Here is a 17,382-nt window from a genome sequence, read left to right as displayed (position 1 = left end):
ATATTTTCATTATTGAGCAGATATACTTAGTAAAGGGGACACTCAGTGTATATGCTAAGTTATAAAGGTCACAAAGATTGATGCAGATTTTTGGTCAATAGGAAAGTCAAAGTTTGTGGGATGGGGCAAGAAAGTAGGCAAAATCCAAGAAAATAGTTAAACAGTCAAATGTTAAATGGTAGGGGAAGTTCAAGGGCTAATTTAATTGGCACTTTCTGGTACTCTTGCTCTTTGCTGTAAGATGCATTTGGCAAATTTACCCACTGTATCATTTCTCCAAGTTGTAAGGTCTACACTTTCTCATGTTTGCACATATAGAAAAGTTGCTGTCTTGATATCAGCAATTGCATAAGTTAGTTATAGGTAATGCCAGGAAATACATTGTCTAAACTGCCATATTGCACATCTGGATCATAAGTCTCGAATAGCACAGACTCAATTTATTTGAGAAATATGAAGGCTTGGATAGCTGTCCATGAAGGGAAATGGGTCGGTCATTTCACATGGTCCTGAAAAATAGAACAAGAAGCTGAGGAAGGGCAAGAAAGCATTGAAGAGACCTGTTGCACAAGGGAATGCAACTGAAGATTAGAAGAGACTCGTGACTTAACAGTGGTGTGTGTTGCTTGATCAATCCTATTCAATTACTGTACTCGAGTTTCGATGTAATGGTAATTTATTCACTCAAATTGTTATTGATCATCAAACTAGAAGCCAATTTTTAGGAACAATTTAGTCTATTTGAAAGATGGCATGATATGTTGAAGATGTGTATTTTATACTGGTGATTGATTTTTATGTTGTTTTATTTCTCTGCTTCTTGTTTGCCTTGTACCAACTCGTGCTGAGTTCTGATATAATAATTATTTTCATCAGTATAATACTTGAGTCATTGACCATTAATTCTCCACCCCTGATAATATCCTGGAATTTAGGCAGTCAGTGGGCAAGATTTGTCCAATTTACCTAAACGGGAAAAGAATTGCTCCCAGCCTGGGTAAATGATTGACAATCCATAGCTGTATCTATAGTTGACTATATGCAACTGATGGATAAAATATAATTGATCTTTTTCACACTACTTATATAACAAACCATATAACAATTATAGCACAAAAACAAGCCATTCTTGTTCATGCTGAATGTTTACTCTCACCTAGTCCCACTGACCTGCACTCAGCCCATAACCCTCCATTCCTTTCCTGTTCATATACCTATCCAATTTTACTTTAAATGACAATACCGAACCTGCCTCTACCACTTCTACTGGAAGCTCGTTCCACACAGCTACCACTCTCTGAGTAAAGAAATTCCCCCTCGTGTTACCCTTAAACTTTTGCCCCCTAACTCTCAACTCATGTCCTCTTGTTTAAATCTCCCTTACTCTCAATGGAAAAAGCCTATCCACGTCAACTCTATCTATCCCCCTCATAATTTTAAATACTTCTATCAGGTCCCCCCTCAACCTTCTACGCTCCAAAGAATAAAGACCTAACTTGTTCAACCTTTCCCTGTAACTTAGGTGCTGAAACCCAGGTAACATACTAGTAAATCTTCCCTGTACTCTCTCTATTTTTTTTTTACATCTTTCCTATAATTCAGTGACCAGAACTGTACACAGTATTCCAAATTTGGCCTTACCAATGCCTTGTACAATTTTAACATTACATCCCAACTCCTATACTCAATTCTCTGATTTATAAAGGCCAACATACCAAAAGCTTTCTTCACCACCCTATCCACATGAGATTCCACCTTCAGGGAACTATGCACCATTATTCCTAGATCATTGTGTTCTACTGCATTCTTCAATGCCCTAACATTTACCATGTATGTCCTATTTGGATTATTTCTATCAAAATGTAGCACCTCACACTTATCAGCATTAAACTCCATCTGCCATCATTCAGCCCACTCTTCTAACTGGCTTAAATCTCTCTGCAAACTTTGAAAACCTACTTCATTATCCAGAACGCCACCTACCTTAGTATCATCTGCATACTTACTAATCCAATTTACTACCCCATCATCCAGATCATTAATGTATATGACAAACAACATTGGACCCAGTACAGATCCCTGAGGCACACCGCTAGTCACCGGCCTCCAACCTGACAAACAGTTATCCACCACTACTCTCTGGCATCTCCCATCCAGCCACTGTTGAATCCATTTTACTACTTCAATATTAATACCTAATGATTGAACCTTCCTAACTAACCTTCCGTGTGGAACCTTGTCAAAGGCCTTACTGAAGTCCATATAGACAACATCCACTGCTTTACCCTCGTCAACTTTCCTCGTAACCTCTTCAAAAAATTCAATAAGAATTGTCAAACATGACCTTCCACGCACAAATCCATGTTGACTGTACCTAATCAGACCCTGTCTATCTAGATAATTATATATACCATCTCTAAGAATACTTTCCATTAATTTATCCACCACTGACGTCAAACTGACAGGCCTATAATTGCTAGGTTTACTCTTAGAACCCTTTTTAAACAATGGAACCACATGAGCAATACGCCAATCCTCCGGCACCATCCCCGTTTCTAATGACATTTGAAATATTTCTGTCAGAGCCCCTGCTATTTCTACACTAACCTCCCTCAAGGTCCTAGGGAATATCCTGTCAGGACCCGGAGATTTATCCACTTTTATATTCCTTAAAAACGCCAGTACTTCCTCCTTTTTAATCGTCATGGTTTCCATAACTTCCCTACTTGTTTCCCTTACCTTACACAATTCAATATCCTTCTCCTTAGTGAATACCGAAGAAAATAAATTGTTCAAAATCTCCCCCATCTCTTTCGGCTCCACTCATAGCTGTCCACTCTGATTCTCTAAGGGACCAATTTTATCCCTCACTATCCTTTTGCTATTAATATAACTGTAGAAACCCTTTGGACTTATTTTCACCTTACTTGCCAAAGCAACCTCGTATCTTCTTTTAGCTTTTCTAATTTCTTAAGATTCTTCTTACATTCTTTATATTCCTCGAGCACCTTATTTACTCCATGCTGCCTATATTTATTGTAGATATCTCTCTTTTTCCTAACCAAGTTTCCAATATCCCATGAAAACCATGGCTCTCTCAAACGTTTAACCTTTCCTTTCAACCTAACAGGAACATAAAGATTCTGTACCCTCAAACTTTCACCTTTAAACGACCTCCATTTCTCTATTACATCCTTTCCATAAAACAAATTGTCCCAATCCACTCCTTCTAAATCCTTTTGCATCTCCTCAAAGTTAGCCTTTCTCCAATCAAAAATCTCAACCCTGGGTCCAGTCCTATCCTTCTCCATAGTTATATTGAAACTAATGGCATTGTGATCACTGGACCCGAAGTGCTCCCCAACACATACCTCCATCACCCTGACCTATTTCAGTTCCTGACAGAAGATCCAACACTGCCCCTTCTCTAGTCGGTACCTTTATGTATTGCTGCAAAAAACTATCCTGCACACATTTTACAAACTCCAAACCATCCATCTCTTTTACAGAATGGGCTTCCCAGTCTATGTGTGGAAAATTAAAATCTCCCACAATCACAACCCTGTGCTTACTACAAATATCTGCTATCTCCTTGCAAATTTGCTCCTCCGATTCTCGCTCCCCATTAGGTGGTCTATAATACACCTTTACTACACCTTTCCCATTCCTCAATTCCACCCAAATAGCTTCCCTAGATGAGTCCTCTAATCTATCCTCCCAGAGCACCACTGTAATATTTTCTCTGACAAGCAACACAACACCTCCCCCTCTTGTCCTGCTGATTCTATCACACCTGAAGCAACGAAATCCGGGAATATTTAGTTGCCAATCACACCCCTCCTGCAACCATGTTTCACTAATAGCTACAACATCATATTTCCAGGTATCAATCCATGCTCTAAGCTCATCCACCTTTCTTACAGTGCTCCTACCATTAAAATAAATGCATTTAAGAAATTCTCCACCTCTTCCTCTCTGTTTATCTCTAACAGTACAAAAAACTTTACTGCTTTCTTTTTCTTCCTTCTCCCATACATCTGTTCCTACACTCTGGTTCCCCTCCCCCCTCGTATCTAGTTTAAATCCACTGGAGCCTCTCTAGCAAACCTACCTGCGAGAATATTTGTCCCCCTCCAGTTCAGATGTAAACCCTCCCGCTGGAACAGGTCCCACATTCCCTAGAAAACTGTCCAATTATCTATAAATCTGATGCCCTCCCTCCTGCACCATGTCTTCAGCCATGTGTTGATCTGCACTATCTTACTATTTCTAAACCCACCTGCACATGGCACTGGTAGCAATCCTGAGATTGCTATCCTGGAGGTCCTGTCCTTTAACTTGGCACCTAGCTCCCTATACTCACCTTTCAGGACCTCCTCACTCTTCCTACCCACGTCATTGGTCCCTACATGGACCACGACATCCGGCTGCTCACCCTCCCTCTTGAGAATATTGAGAACTCAATCCGAGATATCACAGACCCTGGCACCAGGAAGGCAAAAGACCATCCGGGATTCTCGATCTCTTCCACACAACCTCCTATCTGTCCCCCTAACTATCGAATCCCCCTATCACTACTGCTCTCCTCTTTTCCCTCCTTCCCTTCTGAGCTGAGGGTCCAGTCTCGGTGCCAGAGACGCAACCACTGCAACTTGTCCCTGGTAGGTCGTCCCCACCAACAATATCCAAAACGGTATACTTACTGTTGATGGGAATGGCCACAGGGGTGCTCTGCTCTTCCTGTCTACTCCTCTTCCCTTTCCTGACAGTCACCCAACTACCTGTCTCCTGACTCCTAGGGGTGACTATCTCCCTTAAACTCCTGTCTATTTCTGCCTCTGCCTCCTGAATGATCCGAAGTTCATCCAGCTCCAGCTCCAGTTCCCTAACACTGTTTGTCAGGAGCTGCAGCTGGAAGCACCTTTTGCAGGTGTAGTCATCAGGGACAACAGTGCTCGCCCTGACTTTCCACATACTGCAAACCGAGCACGCATCTGCCCTAACTGCTGCCTCCATTACCTACTCCTAAACTAATTAGATTAATTAAAGGAGCTTACCCGGCCTTACCTCACCTGGAGTGAAGCTCGTACTCAGCCTCTGCTCGCTTTTTAAGCTCTCCCGCTGCTTCACGGGCCAACTTTCACGTGCTTACGCAGTCTAGCCTCTTTGCCGTGATCAGTTTAAAAAAAAACAGCTTCTCTCCGAGCTTCTTTTACCTCTTCCCTCTCCGCCTCTTGCTGCGATTTAAAACATAACTGTGTAATTTGGTTTAGATGTCTTCAAATCCTGCTGTTCATTTAAGAAGGGAAAGCATCCTTCCCAAATGTTGCTCATCCTCTCGGTTTTATATAAAATACTATATATACCTACCCCAGCTTGACTTTGAGACCAAGGCATTAACACAATGAGTGCAGTTTCTTGTGTATTGATATATTGATCACCTTTGCACACTATAGAAGGATGCATATGTTTGTTTTGATAGTAATGCTAAATGGTTTCAGAAGGGCAGATGTTACAATTAATGAAATTCAGGCATTTTGACTTTAGATCTTAGATTTACCAATGCTTGACCTTGGATAAATTTATGTATCCTTTACAGTTTTCATGTGGTGGGAGATCCAAGCTAGCTGACAAAGTTCGACTTAGTTGGCAGTATGAAGAAGCCAAGAAGAGGTATGTAACATTAAATATCTTCCAGCACAATTGCCTGTTGTCTCTCAATTCTTACCCAATGCTTAGTGTTTACTTAACATACTAAGTTGTACTTTTAACAAAGATATTGGCACATATTTGCTGATTTTCTAGTTCCGAGCAGTGATATGCAAGGCAGTTAGTACACTGAGCTCAGTTCCACCGCATTCTATATCAGGGTTTTCCAACCTTTTATTAATGCCATAGATCCCTACCATTAACGGTGGGGTCTGTGGTCCCTCGGTTGGGAACCCTGTTCTAGATGGACCCCTGACAAAAGAGAGAGAGATGACCATTTCACCCTGTTGCTTGTGAAGGACCAATGCAGAATATTGGTTTCGAGCTTATCAAGCTTTTCACAATTCCTGGGAGTCTTGCTTTCAGGACACAAGCACCACGTCAGGAATGTAGCTCAATAGTAAAATTCACTCCACAGTATCACTGGACCTTAATTTTAGGTAGTTTCCTTGCTGCTCCTATCTATGAAAACAGGCGAGGGTTAATCTGTACAAAACTTCCATTGAATCTGTTTTGCCTTTAATACAGGATATTACCCATGTTCCTTCCTCAGGTACCTGTGGAAGTGATTGTAATGTGGTTAACATTATCCAGTGAAGAAGATTTGGGAAGGTGGTCCGACCTACACGTGGTTGGTGTCACACCGTTATGGTTGATTCTTAGCTGTTCTCTGAAGTAGATAAGGATTTTCCAAAACTTATTTTCCACGGTTCAAGGAAAACCAACACCTCCAGCCCTTTGCAGTAACTAGAGATGGGCAATAAATGCTCTACAAATATGCCATGTTGTTCATTAGAGAGGGGCACCAGACCTGTGTGGTTAATCGTTGATAACAATGAAGTGCGTTTAGTACTCATTCTGCCCCTTCGATGCCACTGGGTAGTCGTTGCCAATGCATCCAGATTGTGGTGCTAGACTGGCCAAGCCGTGGTGTTTCAACAGCTACTGTCTCTTTCACTGATCATTACAACGTTTAAGTAGTGTCCCAGAGCATGTGAAAGGGCTTTGATCCTTCTCATAGTGATACTAGCCAAGGGGAAAGAGGTTCTTAGAGAGGCTGGTGTTGTTGGGTAAAGGTTTCTGGAGTTTGGCAAGACGGTTTGTGACTGGAGCTTGAGTGGGGTTCAGGCCAGGAGATGGTGAGTGTTGGTGAACTGGTTGTTTGACAGTATCACCTGGGCTCAGGGATGGGCAGAGGGGAGGTACCTAAGGGTGGGGTTGAGGTCAGAGGTCAGGGGCCTATGACTTGGCAGAGTCTGGGCCACAGGAGGGAGTGGTGATCAGAGATTGTTTTCCGTGGTGTGGAAAGTTAGGTTTGGATTTGCATGGTTCCTGCAATTAAAAATCAAATTTACCCCAGAGTGCTTATGGACAACTACTGTAGAGACATGAAAGTATAGTTTCATCTGCAACATTCAGAGATTCCTGTATGACTTCATCTTTGGTCCAATGACATGGAAATTATGTCAGGTGTATGGCAGTGAATCACGCCACAAGCTGTCCTGTCAGACTTTGTGGGGTAACTTGAGACAGTCTAGAACTGGCTGTTGTGTTTCATTTGAATAGATTCAGGGTTTGCTTTTATTACACTGAAACAAACATTAACTAAATTGAATTTCACAATGCCAGTATACTTGTGCTGTAGAATTTATGGAATAACAGTTCAAAACATATTGGAAAAGTGTCTTCCCATCAGCAGTAAAGTTGAGCATTGGATTAGGTGCTTGTTTAGGGAGATGATATTGATGTGACCTTTCTATATTTTACAAAGCCACCTCTCAAAAGTCTGATTTAATATTAGTTTATGGGGCATTTTTTTATGATTAGTGTCTCTTCTGTAGTCTGCTGAAGGCACTGACTCATACAACAACAAGAGTCTACCTTTCTGCCTGTCTGTTTTCGATGTAACCAAAATTTGGGTCTGAGTCATGGCGGTGAGTTGCTGAAGGTGTTGAACCCTGTGACCATCCCAGCTGAGCTGGATTTGGGAATCATTCATTATCCAAGTAGATTTGAAGAGAAAGGAGTTTCCTAGGCTGGCAAGGCTCAGTACTGCCCTGGTGAGTTTCTACACCTGCTTAAAAAGCAAAAAGCAAGATACTTGGGATGATGGATTTTGATTTTCATTTGTTACTGAAATAGTGCTGAATAGAATCCGAGTCTTGCAGCACAGAAACAGGTCTTTCGACTCAATGAGTCATGCTGACCATCAGTGATACGTTTACACCAATCTGCATTCATCCCGCTTTTTATTCTCTCCATGTTTTTAACAACTCCCTCCTGATTCTCCTGCCTACCTTACAGGAGGGGCAATTTTATACTGATCCGTTAACCTACCCAATCTGCATACCTTTGAGGTGTGGTAGGAAACTAGTGCAGTCATGGGGACAACTGGGGATAATGTGCAAACTCCACGCAGGCAATGTTCATTAAATCTGACTTACTGGCATTGCGAGAGGGATTGGCTCTCCTTGCTGCCATGCTACGATGGGTTGATTCTGAGTGGAATGACTGTGCTGGTGATGGGAACCTGGTGCTTGTCTATTTGGTGTGGGCTGAGCTGTGGGGACACCAAGTACTAATGGATTCAAATCCCAGAAAAGAATAAATCATTTCAACTAGAAAGCAACATATAAATGGTGTTCCATAAGCTTGGTTTGTAGACCAACTCTCTTGCCATTAGAGCCAAACTGTGCTTCATACAGTGTGAAAAACTGATCCCGATTTCTAGTAATGATAGTCATTGCTCAGCAAAATTCACCAAATTACCACGTTAGGGGTTGGCATTCTAGTGAAGGTCCCAGTGGGGTTAGAAGGCAGACTGCTTTTTCTCTTGCTTAGATAACTGCTTTGAAAGGATGCAGCATTGTGCTGGAGGGAAGTTTCGATGTTATGTGTATTGCAGGCATTGTCGTACTGTTATCTTTGTGGTCGCATTCTTCATTTATCATGCATTCCTCTCCTCAGCTTGTCGTTATTACCGAAGGACCTTTGTGTTCACCAGTGCAGTTTCTTTCCCCTTGCTTCAGCTCTCCATGGCTGGCATCAGTTCCGAGTTAGTTCCAGCGTTCAGTGGGCGAGAGAGTCTGCTGCATTGTACCAATTTTTTCACAAAATTCCTGCAACTCTTCAGCTGAGAGAAGCAATTATTGGTTTCCTGACAGGCTTGCCATATTAACTTCTGAAAGCTTAACTGTGTTGTGATAGATGTTTATTTGTATGGAATTTAATTTTCTTAAGATGGCAGTACTTACACTGTTTATTTCCTTGTATGTATTTTTTATTATGAATAAAGTCATTTTTGTAATTAAAAATACTTAATATGAAGATGATACATGAAACAGAATATAAAAGCAGACAACTATTTAAAGTATTTGGGAAGTGAATGGAGTATACAGGTGAAGACTTTAATTTAAACAGTGCTGTTCACAATCTTGGGGCACCATCATGTGCTTTCTTTTCCCATAACTTTTGAAGTGTCGTCTCTGCTGTAATGCAGTAAGTTAATTGCAGCGTGTGGTTTGGTGTAGGTGCAGTTTGCTTTTGAGGATTTCAAAAGCCAATGTGTTGGATTGTTAGAATAAAGATGCAGCTTATCAATGAATAATTTTTTTGACTCCAGACCTTAATAAATGCTTTATCGGATCCCCAGGAGTTTTTAATGTTACCCGAATATTGTTGCTTTACAAATGCGACCGATTCCAAAAGAAGCACCCCTGTCAATTCTACGACAGTTTGAAGCAATATAAAGCTGTGAAAGATGCCACAACGTGAAGTTGTGGGGGGGGGGGGCACAGTAGTGTAGCACTTTACAGCACCAGTGATCACAGGGTTGGGATTCATTACCACCGCAGTCTGTAAGGAATTTGTACGTTCTCTCTGTGACAGTGTGGGCTTCCTGTGGTGCTGCAGTTTCCTCCCGTATTCCAAAAGATGTACTGGTTAGGGTTAGTAAACTGTGGGCATGCCATGTTGGCAGTACTTGCAGGATGCCCCCAGCACATTTTTGGGCTGTGTTGCCGATGCATTTCACTGTATGTTTTGATGTGCATGTGACCAGTAAAGGTCAGTTGTTGAGAACGCCCTCTTCTTTGTGGTGGCGTGTTGGGGAGGAAGCATTAAGAAGAAGGACGCCTCACGTCTTAATAAGCTGGTAAGGAAGGCGGGCTCTGTCGTGGGCAAAGTACTGGAGAGTTTAACATCGGTAGCTGAGCGAAGGGCGCTGAGTAGGCTACGGTCAATTATGGATAACTCTGAACATCCTCTACATAGCACCATCCAGAGACAGAGAAGCAGTTTCAGCGACAGGTTACTGTCGATGCAATGCTCCTCAGACAGGATGAAGAGGTCAATACTCCCCAATGCCATTAGGCTTTACAATTCAACTGCCAGGACTTAAGAACTTTTTTTTTAAAGCTATTATTAATGCTTTTTGAGTTAGTGATTTAGATGCATATCATATTATTACTGAGTTAAGTATTGTATGTAATGAGTTTTTGCTACAACAAGTGTATGGGACATTGGAAAAAAAATGTTGAATTTCCCCATGGGGATGAATAAAGTATCTATCTATCTATCTATCTATCTATCTATCTATCTATCTATCTATCTATCTATCTATCTTCTCTTTACTCTCTCTTGTACCAACTTCATTCTGTCTTTGTACAACATCACACCTAGTGGATGTGTATTCATTATATGCAGCTGCATTGAATGTGGTAAGTGCTGTCTCAAAGCTACTGAGTGAACCTGGCTCCGTCTGTGCCACATTTGCATGTTCTCCCTGTGACTGTCTGTGTTGCCTCTGGGTGTATTGGTTTCCTCCTAAAGCTGTACTGGTAGGTCGGTTGTTTGTCTGTTGTTTGTTGTCTCTTGTGTGGGTGGTTGGACTGTAGAGGAATCGGGGTGGGGGGGGGGGTGGGGGGGAGGGGATTGGCCAGTTTGGAGGGAGAAGGGGGCAAATAGTTGATTCTCATTTGAAAGAGAATAAGTGACAGGGAAATACGTGAGGCAATATGATGGATGGAATTGCTCTGAGAGCCAGTATATATTTGATGAGTCAAATGGCCTCCGATGTTACAAGGAAGTAAGAGAAAACAACAGAGGGTGTGAGGGACTTTTCCACTTGAGGGTGATGTCTCAGATATTCTTGACTTCAGCACATTCGATCCATCATCTGTATCTCCCCCTTGCAAATGGCCATATAGACAACATCTCGGCACTCATGTTACGTTTCTGCTGCGCACATCTGCTACAAAGTTGGCACTGGTTTCCGACCTCCAGCCTTTCCAACTTATCTTGTGGCCCTGACATAATGTGCCAATGTTTGGATTCAAATAAGACCATGTAATTACGGAGAAGGCTAATTAGGTTTCAAGCGATAAACACAATAAATCGTCCTGATTAGTGTTGGCATAAAGGTGAGAATTATTTGCCAGAACCAAAACAAATGTAGGCACCATCTACTGGCCGTACAAAGTTAATGACGTTGGACTGAAGTAACACAGCAGAATTCAGAGCCAAAACAAGTCCAGTGCCCCTAATTCACCATAGCTTCAAATGCTTATCCTATTCTCTGTTAAAATTCAACACTGAATGCAGCATGCCTTGACTTTGTACAGCAGTATAAATAAAATATTTTAATTTGCATCTGCTAAATCCTTTCCAAGACTTCAGGATTACCTACCTTATGAGGAGGACTGAACTAGATATAATATAATCATTGCTGGATTAAGGTCTGGTGTAACACGGTAATGATCGTGTTAGAGGTTAATTACCCTTCTGTTGATCCCAGTGTACTGTATGTTGTTCCCAGCCTCTGAAGCCTGCAGAATTGCTTCACGATGCCGAACCGACCAGGATAAATCAGTCCCCAGTATGCGGTGTTGTAGTGATTGCATTTGTCCTCTCTCTCACCCCACCCACTTCTCAGAGTTTCCAATATCCAGCTGCAACTCGCTCAGCTGGACAACGAGACGTGGCCAGGAAGGGCCGAGGCAGACTGGGACCGGCTGCAGCTGATCAGGGAGAAGGAGGCCCTGCTCCAGGAGCTGCAGCTCATCAGCCAACAGAAACGCCTGCCCGAGGAACTAGCTCGGCTTGAGGCCGAGCGCCAGCGGCTGGAGGACGACATCCATCGTGCGCAAGCTGTTCCCTGCCAGCAGCTGACGGAAAGGTTTGTGTTTCATTGGTTTGTTTGCAATGCGTTGTTTTAATCAGCAAATATAATCTTATGCACCTGCATATCCTTCGTTAAATTGTGCAGTGGTACCTGATGTTGAATGGCCATTCTAATATTCTGGCATGCTTTCTGCCTTGAACATCTCGCTTTTCTCATTGGGGATCATTCAATGCAGTGCACTCCGTTTCGAGATATTAAAGGTTGTTGGCTTGCTTCCTGGTTTCCACGTGTGCGGGAGACTGTTTGGGTTGTCGTATCGTCATGTATATGAAGTGGCAATCATGGAGCACTTTGGCTTTAGTGACCGTAGTTCTATTGGTTTTAAGATAGTGACGGATAAGAATGTGACAGGTTTGTGTTCTAAACTGGAACAGGACTAATTTTGAGGTTGATTGGGTAGTTCGTTTGAATTGTAAGTGAGAGGCTTACTTGTATTATACTTGATTAAAGAGTGTGATATCAGGTATCCAGGAGCATGCTCTTGTTCGGCCAAAGGGTAAACCTGACAAGTTTACAAAATCTTGGCCTATGAGAAAAATTGAGGTTCTGACTAGAGGGCCTGAGTTAGAGGGAGTTTGGCCAGGCTAGGTCCTTATTCCTTGGAATGTAGGAGAATGAGGGGCAACCTTAGAAATCTCTAAAATGAGAGGTGTAGCTACATGATTTGTAGCATTCATTTCCCCAAGGTAAGGGAGGGGAAAGATTTAAAAGTGATCTGAGTGGCTGAGGCAGGTACATTAGTATTATTTAAGAAGCATTTGGATAGGTACATGGAGGGGTGAAGCTGGGAAGGATATGGGTCCAACGCAGGGACTAGCTGGGTGGGAACATCATTGGCATGGATTCATTGGGCCGAAGGGCCTGTATCTGTATGTATTGCTCAATGATTCTGTGACCCTATCATCAGGTTGTTGCTTCAAAACCCACTCGAACACAGAACTAGGCCTCAAGGGGAATGTGCTGTACATAGTTGATGTGTTTCTTTCCTGATGTCCTGGCCAGAATTCATTCCATTATCAGATATCAGTATTTTGAGAGCTTGCCACTTGCAGATCATCAGGTCTGTTCACTGTGTTACAAATGTGGCATGACTTCAGAAGATTTTCATTCTCAAGAAGTGCTTTGGGCCTTTGTGAAATGGTAAAAAGAGCTAAGAAAATCCAAGTCATGGTTGTCCATTTTCTGTTGCATCCTGATAATCTTGCCTGGCGCTGTTTGCTCTTGGCAGCTGAGGTGGGTTAGAGTTAGCATATAGCAGACTGCCTCTCTTGTTCTATTCAATGGTAACATTTAGAGCATGCCAGGGCCACTGTCCTGATGAAACTATTTTATTTAGCACCTGGCTGTTGTTAGATCTGCTCCATCTCTGCAAGGGATTTCTGAAAAAGCTTTGTGAAATATGGAAAGTATATTGTCCTGTTTTATCCATAAATACTTGTGTTGGTAGAAGACATTTTCACAATGAGTTAATTTATTTAACAACACGGTATCATCTCCAAGGGACTAAAGCATGCATAGTGATCAAAATATATCTGCACATAGCAAGACTTTTGAAAGTCCACATGCACACCAGGGCAAACAAGAACACTGGGCATGTCATAGGCAGTAGGCTTTGAATGGCTTTACAGTGGCAGAAGAACGAATGGACTTGCACTTCTCAATACCGTCGCAAATACTCCTTTTTCCATTTTTGAGTTGTCACAGGCTATGGATTCCAATGTGTTGTTGGGGGCAGGTACAACATTTCAATCATTCGCAAAGAGTACAAAAAATGGAAAAGAGGTTGGTCATTCAGCCACCTTGTGCCAGCTCGGCCATTCAATAAATCTCGGCTGAAATTTGACCTCAGTCCCCCTTTCCTGCATTGTCTTCAAAAGCCTTAACTTCCTTAATATCTGAAAGCCTTTTGATCTGTGTCTTCGATAATGCACAGCATCTGCACCCTCCAGAGCCATCTCCGAATCAGAATCAGGTTTAATATCAGCGGCATATGTCGTGAAATCTGTTGTTATGCAGAGGGGAAAAAGCTGTTCCTGATTGCTGAGTGTGTGCCTTCAGACTCCTGTACTTCCTCCCTGATGGTAGCATTAAGAAGAAGGCATGCCCTGGGTGATGGGGGTCCTTAATGATGGATGCCATCTTTTTGAGGCATTGCTTCTTGAAGATATCCTAGGTGCTGAGGAGGCTAGTGCCCATGATGGAGCTGACTGAATTCACAAATTTCTGCTGCTTCTTTCAATCCTATACAGTGCCCCTCCCACCGCCAATACAAGACAGTGATGCAGCCAGCGGAATGCTCCCCACAGTACATTTGTAGAAATTTGTGAGTGTCTTTGATGACATACCAGATCTCCTTAAACTCCTAATGAAATAAGCAGGTGTCGTGCTTTCTTTGTAACTGCATCGATATGTTGGGCCCAGGATAGTTCCTCAGAGATATTGACACCTAGGAACTTGAAACTGCTCACTCTTGCCACCACACAACTAGCTGATATACAGAGCCTATAAAAAATATCCACCCGCTTGGAAGTTTGTTCTATTGTTTTACAACATTGAATTACAGTGGATTTAATTTGGGTTTTTTTGACACTGATTCACAGAAAACGTCGTTTTCGTGTCAAAGTGAAAACAGATCTACAAAGTGATCTAAATTAATTACAAATATGATGCACACAATAATTGATTGTATTAGTGTTCACCCCCTTCAAGTCAGTAACCTCTCAAAGCATATCATCACCATAGATGTGAGTGCTACTGGAAGATAATCATTAAGGAGGCTCACCCTGCTCTTCATGGACAATGGTATGATTCTTGCCCTTTTGAAGAGGCTGGGGGCTTGCAACTATAGTAATGAGAGATCGAAAATGTCTGAACACACCCATCAGTTGATTGGCACAGGTTTTCGGAGTCTTACCAGGTACACCAGGGCCTGTTGCCTTGTGAGGGTTCACTCTCTTGGAAGGCGTTCTGAATGTCCAAAAGTCATCACCTTTTGGGTGAAGAAACTTTGTAGAAAGTAGGTGCGGGAGCGGACCATTCAGTCTTTCCTGCCTGTTTTGATCATGGCTGATCATTCAAGTTCAGTACCCTATTCCAGCTTTCACCCTTTATCCCTTGATTTCTTCCAGCCTCGGAACAATCAAATCAAGTTTCATTATCATTCACACTATAAATGGGTATAGGAGGATATGTGGCTCCTTCCTGAATATAGTTAATGATTTGTCTCCTGCCACGTTCTGTGTAAGAGAATTCTACGTCTTTTTGTGTCCTGAATGGCCTTATTTTGAGACTGTGCAACCTGCTTTTGGACACCCCCAACCAGTGACAACCTAGCCATCTACCCCTTAAGAAATTTTGTACATCCACTCTGTCTACCTGGTAACCTCTTTCCGTGACCAAGCTTGGAGCAGAGTGCTTGTTTCCAGAATCTAATGCTGGATGGACAGTTGACCTGACCAGCCCAACAGAGCGGACTGAGTGTAATTAGGGCCTTGATTCAGAGAACGTTGTGCTGGGAGTGGAAGCTGACGTTGATTATCCCACCTGTAGTTTGGAGGATTTTGTAGAGTCAGTGTTGAAGTATCTTGAGTTGCTTCCTGTAAGCCCAGAAGTATGTAGGATGCTGAGGACTGTGGCTGTCCTTCAACTTATGAGATTTGTGCATAAGTTTCTGAAGTCTGGATCTGCAGGTGGTCAAAGACCACAGATGCACTGAAATTAACTGAGATTATTTTCTCACAGAGCTAGGTAACTCCAAACCTACAGGGGCAAAAGAGTGTTCACACATTTGGATTGTCTTGCTGTTCACCATCATTAGCACTTGTGAAGTGACTTAGCTTTTCAACCTGAAAACACCAGAACTAGTTTGGTGAAATGACCAGAAGGTCCACTAGGTAAATAACCACAAGCACAACTCCACCATACTCGGAGGGAAATAAATGGCTTTAGGACACATTAGAGTTGAGACCTAATGGAAAACTCTTGACTTGGCCCGCTTGCCCCCTTTCTGCATTCTATCTATTTTCTATCAACTGGCTAATAACCACAATGTTTACAGCCACTTAACTAATTTGAAGGCCAAATCTCAAATAGCTCACCCACATGAGAGCCAAGAGTGGACATGAACTTGCTAAGGACAAATGCTGAAAGAAGCACCTCGAGGAAGAATAGCAACTTCATCCCACAGCAGAGTACAAGTTCCAGTCTGATCATCACCCAAACCAAATAAGAAATTGAGAAGGCCATATGTTAACTATGGAAGAACAAGGCTTCAGGAGCAATTTATATTAAAACTTGGCAGTGTAGGACTTCTGTCTTACATTTGCAACTTGACTGTTCACGTGTGGGGGAAAGGATATGTCAAGGGGCCACATTGTGGGATCTCTTAACCAAATAATAGTGTGTAATATTTGACATGTGGATTCCCCGATGGGTGTACAGTTCTGTGGTAGCCCATCCAATCCTGATTCTGGTTTCCAGGTCTAGGTTTATAGAACATAGGTTCAGCACAAAAACTGGCCCTTCAGCCCACAATATTTTGCCATACTAATTGAACTAGTAGTCATTAAACAGCTGATTAAACTACTCCCTAGTCCCTACACAATTCCTCTCACTTCTGGTAAGATGGCGCCATTAAGTGGCGTCTGTGTTGGGCTCCAGTGTGAATCATCGTATATTCCCCTTTAGGACTTACTACAGCCGAAATCTAGTCACAACCATGGATCCAATAAGCAGCGTTGTTTTACGACATTAAAAAAAAATCTGTCAATACCAGGAGCCCACGAGCACTACCACAGTATTTTTTCACTTTTTTTTGCACAACTCATTAAATTTTTTATATATGTACTTATTGTAATTTAAAGTTTTTATTATGTATTACAATGTACTGCTGCCGCAAAATGCGACAACTTTCATAACGTATGCCAGTGTGAGTAAACCTGATTCTGATTCATTCTCTGCACATTCATGTGTTTATCTAAGAGCCTTTTAAACACGTCTATTGTATTTCCTCCACTGTCATTCCCTACAGAGCATTCCAGGCACCGACCATTCTCTGCATGTATAAGAAAAACTTGCCTCCTACATCTCCTTTAAACTTGTCCTCTCCCACCTTAAATGCATGTTGTTGAGCATTAGACATTCTGACCCCAGGGGGAACAACACCACTTGTCTTCCCTATCTTTGCCTTCCCTAATCTTGTTTATTTTTATCAGGTTGCTTCATTATAGCAAATGATTTCACTTGGTTGCACCCTGGAAAATGTAAAATATGAACCTGCAGACATTTGGGGATATACAGTGGAATCGGATATGAGCCATGTAGTATGTATTTGTGCACAAGTGATAAATATTGTCTTCCATCTCGTGGCAGCCTGTGCCCCACATGATGTTTCAGTCCTGTCCTGATCTGTGTGATTAAGTGAGGGCTCCTGCAGTGAGACTGTAGACAAGCAGCCTCAGAACTGAGCTCGGGCTTCATGTGGGAGCATTTAC

At 42.3% G+C, this 17,382-nt stretch overlaps 1 protein-coding gene across 1 annotated transcript in view; it reads left to right on the top strand.

The window, feature by feature from the left end:
• Window positions 1-17,382, top strand: part of wwc3 (WWC family member 3) — a 246,468-nt gene that overhangs the window by 189,649 nt on the left and 39,437 nt on the right. Inside the window, exons 8-9 of the mRNA XM_073045887.1 lie at window positions 5,600-5,673; window positions 11,642-11,884. Coding sequence (XP_072901988.1) covers window positions 5,600-5,673; window positions 11,642-11,884 — 317 coding nt within the window. The remainder of the gene's footprint in view (window positions 1-5,599; window positions 5,674-11,641; window positions 11,885-17,382) is intronic.

The sequence above is a fragment of the Hemitrygon akajei genome, chromosome 5 (genome assembly GCF_048418815.1).
Source record: "Hemitrygon akajei chromosome 5, sHemAka1.3, whole genome shotgun sequence".
NCBI lineage: Eukaryota > Metazoa > Chordata > Chondrichthyes > Myliobatiformes > Dasyatidae > Hemitrygon > Hemitrygon akajei.
Note: the sequence above shows the minus strand (reverse complement) of the source record. Positions and strands in the feature narration are given on the sequence as shown.